The following is a 7,855-nucleotide window of genomic DNA, read 5'->3' on the forward strand; positions in this document are numbered from 1 at the left end:
TTGTGATACCATTGTAGTATCACCGGAGGACGGTGGCCGACGGACGGTGGCCGGAGGACGGTGGCTGGAGAGAGAAGAGAGGAGGGAGAAAAGTTTTAAAATACCAAAAATATCCTTGCATTAATATTTTAATTCAAAATTGCCAAAATTATAAATTTCCTAATTTATCTATTGATTTGTGGTTAATATTGGTTCTCACAGTTACCACAAACTAATTAGTTCTCATTTGATTAGGCCCCTATATATATATATATATATATATATATATATATATTTATATATTAATTTATATATTAATTTGGTAACTTCGTAAGGAAATGATATGTAGGTTGGTTGTCGGTGATGAAAGGAGAGGCCATGTGGGGGATTGGGATCCGAGGCTGACCCCTTGTATTACACACCACCTCTTTCCTACTTTACAACTCCTCCTTTCCACACTTATTCAACTCTTTTAATTCCTCTCCTAATTTAATACAACCTTTTAATAATAATAATAATAATAATAATAATAATATATTTTAATCTTTACAATAAATAATAAAAGTGTAAACAAAATATTCTTATAGCAACTACTAATTTTCAAAGATTATTTTAAGAGGTGGTAAATATTTAAAAAATAAAAAAAAATGATTTTAGTCTTTTATATAGTCAAGATTGGATTTAACTGGTTAAGAATGAAGAGTTTAACTGGTCAAATTTGCGTGTATGCAAAAAATAGAGAAGATAGTTTCGTGACTTTTATAAATAGGTGGCAAAAAGGTTCATATGTAGACTTATTTGATTCACATATAAACTATATATTCATATCTGAACCTGTTAATTAGTTCACATGTGAACTATTTAACTGTTTTGAATCAGTTAATTAGTTCGTATATGAATCACACGAGTTTATATATGAACAAGTTAGTTCGTATGTAAATCACAAGGATTCATACACGAATTAGTTAATTAATTCATGTGTGAATTACATGGGCCATATGTGAATTAGTTAAAAAAGTTCATATGTGAACTATATATAATTTGTAAAAGTTATGAAACTACTCTTCTATGTTATGCATACTTATGCAAGAAATTATTCGGTGATTTACAATCAAAGTTACAAATATTGATTAGATAAAGGGCTACAATCACATTCATCATAAATAATACTTTATTCATGATAAATAACCCATGAATACAAGATTCAGGATTTTCAATTGAATATCAAATTTATTGAAGACCAGGATAACTAACTATTTGTAATAAATAATATAAAATATTCATACATATTATTTATCACGATTATTTCATCTATATCATACATTTTTATTTTATTGAGAGTAAATCACGTTTTTCATCCTTATGATGTGTTAAAAATTACAATTTTCATCTTTTTAGTTTGGATATTACTGTTTTCATTCTTATAGTATGTAAATCATTACTATTTTCGTCCTCATAATTTATTGTTGTTCCAATCCCTATTTACAATTTTTTACTATTTTAATCCCTTGTATTTAAAAAGATAAAAATTAGTTCAAAGACAAAAATAGTAATAAATTACAAATCATAAGTACAAAAACCATAATTTTAAATTACAATAACGAAAATCAAAGTTTTTAACAAAAATACAAGAATAAAAATTGTAATTTACTCTTTTATTGATTACGACTTGATTGATTTTGTCATTATATTATGTATTTTGTCATATTGTTATCATTAATATCATGGTTCATCATGAATAAGTTTCCTCATTAATATTTATCATGAATATTTTTTCTATCTATTATATCTTATAAAGTAGATTTGATAAAAGTTTTAAAAATAACTTTAAATGCATAAGATATTACTTATTTGTGTACAAAGTCTTAAAAACAAACATCTAAGCATAATGTACTACTCTTTTATGCACTATCTCTTAAAATATCTTAATTCTGCTAAATCTTCTCTAATAAACCCACCAAAGCTTCAAAATTGTTTACATTTAAGGCTTCTGCTGCATTGTACAGATAAAAAACTAGTCATACATATAATCATATATATAGCATTAACATTTTATTTTAAATCCTTTAGATTCTTTTAATATATTTTATTTCATACAAAAACATTTTGTAAACCAAGGGGTCGTTTATCAAACACTTACCCGGTAAGTGTTTACGGGTAAAATTTAACACTATTATTTACGTACCGAGTAAGATTTTAGTCCACCAAAACAACATCGTATGCAACAATTTACTCGGTAAGCGCTTATCATGATAAGAATCGTCGTCTTCACTTATCGGGTAAAATTCATGGTCATTGTTTTGCTTTTACCGGATAAGATTTTTTATCCTTACCATATTCATCCGGTGAGGTAACATGACTTGATAAGCACTTACCCAGATAAGTGTTTGGTAAACGGTCTCTAAATATCATCTAAAATATATAACAATATAGATAAAACTAAATTTTTCGTAGTTATCTACTTGTAACATATCTATATTTAATAAATTTTTAATTAATAAAAATTACATATTCAAAATATTAATTTTGTTTGAAGGAAGCATGGATGATGATGACATCACCACCTTCACCGCTCCCTTTCCTCTTTTTAATCCAACTCTCACTGATACATACCACGTTCTCTCTCTCTCTCTCTCTCTCTCTCTCTCTCTCTCTGGATTCAGCACCACCATGGCTCCTGAGAAGGTACTCGTTCCTTTCTGTTTCATTTTCATCTCTAATTAACCGATTAACTATCAGAATATCGCAAATTTTGAACTCATTGTTGTTGTTTTTACTGTATTTATTCTTGAGGAGCGAAATTAAGCTTCACAATAAACATTTCCAGAATTTAATCTAATTCAATTGAGTGTGTTTGATGTAACGAAAAGGTGACGGAAATGGTGCTGAATGTTGATCTCAAGTGCTCCGGCTGCTACAAAAAGGTGAAGAAGGTCATCTGTAAAATTCCCCGTGAGTTCCTCCATTTCTCCTATTTCATAATTATTTCTATTCGGTTTCAATTACTTTTCTATTAATGGGAAGAATATCATTTTCATGGATCGATAAATGCTTCGCATCTCAAATCTCGAGGTTTTAATTTAAAAAAATTGATGTTAATATCCTTTGCTTCTAGACGTATCATGTAAATTTTTGGTAAAGCAGATAGTATTCGTATCAATATTCACTTCGAACATGGATTTACTTTCAGATTCATTTTTTTGTAGATTGACGTCTTTCGTTTTCGAAGAATATCCTTATTCCTTTGATTTAATAAATTCGTTATATAGTTAAACATATTCACCAAGAAATTCACCACCCAAACAAAGTATAACTTGAAATCTTAGTGCAATTTAATGTCAACCGGTGGCTCATGAGTTTAAAACTTTAGATTTTGTCCAGATGCAAGAGCAATATTTAGAGATTCATCTGCTTCTTTAAAATGAAGATTTTAGTTATTTTTGCTCTAACAAATTCCTAAAAACCTTCTCTAAAAGTGAGAAAAACGAACGTGAAGAATCCAAACACGGAGAAGTCTCCGAAAATGATTAATTAGAAAAAGAGAAATTATTTTTTATTGTTTCTACCAACGAGACCATTTGAAGTTAAACGAATAGAAAAAAAATATAATTCACTCCGGAATGGAAAAGCTGTCAGGGATGAATATATTAATTCTCTTTGCAGATTTTATGTTTTCATTGACGGTTTTAAAGAATTTGTTGGAGATAATTTACTAAGTTAGTCAATAATGATTTGAGTTTATGATTCATTGACCCTTGGTATTGATGTAAACTTGTAAAGGTATGGTGTCAATTTTGTATATCCCATCCTCCCCTACACACATCTAGATGAGATATATTCATATAATTTGGTTTGATTTGATTTGATTTATTCTTGACCCTTGTGGCATCTAAATGATGTATATTGTTTATTTTCTTTGTGACAAAATAGAAATAAGGGACCAGGTATTTGATGTGGACAAAAACAAGGTTAAGGTCATGGTAGTATGTTGCAGCCCCGAAAAAATCCGTGACAAGCTTTGTGCCAAGGGTTGCGGTGCCATCCAAAGCATAGAGATCATTGAAAAGGCCGAAAAACCAAAAGAAATCGAGAAGCCAAAGGCTGCCGAGAAGATCGAGGCGGCCAAGCCACCACCAACTAAACCTCCTAAAGGACCCGAGGCGGCCAAGCCACCTGCGGACAAATCAAAAGAACCCGAGAAGGCTAAGCCAGCTGCTGACAAGCCTAAGGATGCAGGGAAACCCAAAGAAGCCGACAAAGCCAAACCTGCTGACAAGCCTAAAGAAGCCGAGAAAGCCAAACCTGCTGACAAGCCTAAAGAAGCAGAAAAACCGAAAGCTGCTGATAAACCTAAGGACTCAGGAAAGCCACCAGAAGCTGAGAAAGCCAAACCTAAAGACGCGGATAAACCATCCCCACCGAAAGAGTCTCTAAAGAAGGCAGATGCAGGGCCAAGCCCTGACGTTGCGAAGATGGTGTATGAGCCCGTTCAAGGCTATCCACAGATGTACCCACCAGCGGCTTACCCTATGGTCGGGTACGGGCAATATTATGATCAAGGCTATGGTGGTGGTGCACCGTATCAACATGGTTATGGGATGACAGTAGTGCCACCACCACCACCACCAAGTTATGGTGGTTTTGGATACGAATATGGGTACAATGGAAACAGGAGTCATTATACGAGTAATGATTATCGAGGTGAAGAGGAGGGAGAAGGGTGCAGAATAATGTAAATCGGTGGTTGGCGGTGGTGATGGTAGTAGGGTGGTCACTTTCAAGGTGAAATAACTAAGTGTTGATAAGGAATGCTGATGATTTATGAATAAGCAAGTGTTGGATCATCTTTCATGTGCATGTGCAAAAACTTCCAAAAAGGAGATGAAATCTGGTTGTATATTTAGTCGATCATAAAGACACTTTGTTCTTTTATAAAATGATAAAGACTTGGGAGAATTGAAATAAAGTTTTTGGGTAAATTACAGGTTTGGGCCCTGTGGTTTGTTGTTTTTACGAAAATCGTCCTTAGGATACACTTTCTGTTGGATTTAGTCCTTCAGCCTAATGGGACAGATTTAGTCCTTCAGCCTAATGGCCGTTTACCAGGTCCGTTAAAGTCAAGGGTATAAAGGTCTTTTTACATTTTTCATTTTTAAAACTTTTTTTTATAAATCACGGGGTAAAATGATTATATTATGACTTAGAGGGCTGAATCATTAAAGTAACATATTATATATATGGGTTGGGTTCACGTGAGACCAAAGGTTTTTCGTGAGACCCGTAAGACCAATTTATGTTCATTGATCAACTTTATAAGTTAATGATCTAATGGTCTAAATTGCACGATGACAATTTTGTAATTATTGAGAAGTCTCGTGGCGTTTATTAATGTTTTGATTTTCAAATTGTAGATCTAATCCAAGGGTTGAGAATTGGTATTACGGGTATCACGAAAAACCATTGGTCTCACATGATCCCAAGTCTTATATATATATATATATATATATATATATATATATATATATATATACTAGGTTCGATCCCGTGTATTACACAGGGTAATTTAAAAAAATTAAATCATGCCAGAAACTTATTTTATTGATATGAATGATCATCGAAAGTACGATGCTACTTTAGACTTGTACTCTTGAAATAACCCTGTATATAACTCTTTAGACTTGAATGTAGAAATGGAACTATACTAATAATTAGTTAAAATGAAGTTAACTCTAGAATTAAATTAAATTTAGAAATGAAACTATATCAGTAAATTAAATTTAAACTTAAAAGTAAATTTAGAATGACTCTTCAGACTTGTACTCTTGAAATAACTCTGAAGTATAACTCTAAAGAAGGACTTCAGACTTGTACTCTTGAAATAACTCTGAAGTAAAAATCTTCAGACTTCAAACTCTGTATAGGCAAGCCAGAAGCTCTACATGCACTATGTAGAGGTTCTGCATGTATTATGCAAAGACTCTATATGGTGCTCCGTCTGGAAAAGAAAGGCTTCAGAATTCGAGTGAGCTAATTCTGAAAAATGGCTCTTCAGACTTGTAATAGGGAAATAACTCTGAATTAAAACTCTGAAGAATGACTCTGAATAATGACTCTTCAGACTTGTACTATTGAAATAACTCTAAAATATATAAAATCAATCACACTAAATCAGAGTTTAGACTTCTAAGTCTAAAAAAAGATTTCAGACTTCAGACTTCAGAATTTGGGTGAGCTAACTCTGAAAAATGACTCTTCACACTTGTAGAAGACTTCAGAGTTCAGACTTCTAAGTCTGAAAAAGAAGACTTCAAACTTCCTTTTTTAAGTCTAAAAAAAAGACTTCAGAGTTCAGACTCTAGAGTTCGGGTGAGCTAAGTCTAAAAAAACAGACTTCAAAGTTCGGGTGAGCTAACTCTTTAGAATGACTCTTCATACTTGTACTCTTGAAATAACTCTAAAGAATGACTTCATAATTGTACTATTGAAATAACTCTGAATTAAAACTCTGAAGAATGACTTCAGACTTGTATTATTGAAATAACTCTGAAGTATAACTTTGAAGAATGACTCTTCAGACTTGAATTTAGAAACGATACTATATCAATAATTAGTTAAAATGAAGTTAACCCTGGAATAAAATTTAATTTAGAAATGAAACTATATCAGTAAACTGAATTTAAACTTAGAAGAGCGTCTGTGTCAAATTTGAAGACGAAATCTGAAGACCTTGATTTCATAGTTATTCAAATACCCAATATTTTTGAAAAAGACCTCATGGTAAAGTTTGCATCATATAGAGCAAGACCAACCAGAGCTCCTCTGACATCCAGAAGCCAGACCAACCAGAGGGGCTATGGCTTACAAGACTAAGTCTAAATCTTAAAGACTTATCTTCAAAGTTTAGATAAGTTTATTACAAGACTTGTACTCTTGAAATTACTCTGAAGTACAACTCTTCAGACTTCAGAGCTCTGTATAAGCAAGCCAGAAGCTCTGCGTGCACTATGTAGAGGCTCTGCATGGTGTCCGTTTGGAAAAGAAGACTACAGAGTTCGGGTGAGCTAACTTTTCAGACTTGTACTGTGGAAATAACTCTGAAATAAAACTCCTAAGAATAACTCTTCAGAATTGTACTCTTGAAATAACTTTGAAGTATAAAACTAATCTCATTAAATCAGAGTTCAGACTTCTAAGTCTGAAAACAAAAGAGTTCAGAGTTCAGACTTTGGAGTTCGAGTGAGCTAAGTCTGAAAAAGAAGATTTCAGAATTCGGATGAGCTAACTCTGAAGAATGACTTTTCAGACTTGTACTCTTCATGATTATTGAAGAGTTTAGAGTTCAGACTTCTAAGTCTAAAAAAGAAAAGTCTAAAAAAGAAGACTTCAGACTTCTTTTTCTAAGTAAAAAAATTCAGAGTTCAGAGTTCAGAGTTCTAAGTTTGAAAAAGAAGATTTCAGAGTTCAGACTCCAGAGTTCAGGTGAGCTAACTCTGAAGAATAACTTCAGACTTGTACTCTTGAAATAACTTTGAATTAAACTTTTCAGTAAATTGAATTTAAACTTAAAAGTGAACACCATTATTTTTGGGAATCAGTTAGCACTCGAATTAGTTAACCAAAGAATAAAATCAATTGCATCCAAAATTAGTAGGATTGATTGAATAAGAGGACCATGTCAATCAAATAAATATAATTGAACTATCAATGTAAATTGTGTCTAGATACGTTCAAATGAGTCTAATTGAACCATTAATGTAAATTGTGTCTAGATACATGTTTAGGCTGGAAAATAAGATAACCGACTCTCTAGAAGATGACACGTGTCACTCAAGTTACTTATTTATTAGGTGTGTGTGTATATATATATATATATATA

General features: G+C 32.1%; 1 protein-coding gene across 1 annotated transcript; it reads left to right on the top strand.

The window, feature by feature from the left end:
• Positions 1-2,611: 2,611 nt before the first annotated feature.
• LOC112523639 (histone H1C-like) lies at positions 2,612-4,953 on the top strand. Its single transcript, XM_025133319.1, has 3 exons — positions 2,612-2,664; positions 2,850-2,931; positions 3,910-4,953. The coding sequence occupies exons 1-3, from the start codon at positions 2,650-2,652 to the stop codon at positions 4,713-4,715; spliced, it is 903 nt and encodes a 300-aa protein (XP_024989087.1). The 5' UTR covers positions 2,612-2,649; the 3' UTR covers positions 4,716-4,953.
• Positions 4,954-7,855: the final 2,902 nt, after the last annotated feature.

Source organism: Cynara cardunculus (assembly GCF_001531365.2).
Source record: "Cynara cardunculus var. scolymus isolate 2C chromosome LG 12, CcrdV1, whole genome shotgun sequence".
NCBI lineage: Eukaryota > Viridiplantae > Streptophyta > Magnoliopsida > Asterales > Asteraceae > Cynara > Cynara cardunculus.

Coding starts and splice junctions, on each gene's coding strand:
- LOC112523639 (XM_025133319.1), top strand. Junction 2,932..3,909: donor GGTCATCTGTAAAATTCCCC/GTGAGTTCCTCC, acceptor GTGACAAAATAG/AAATAAGGGACCAGGTATTT.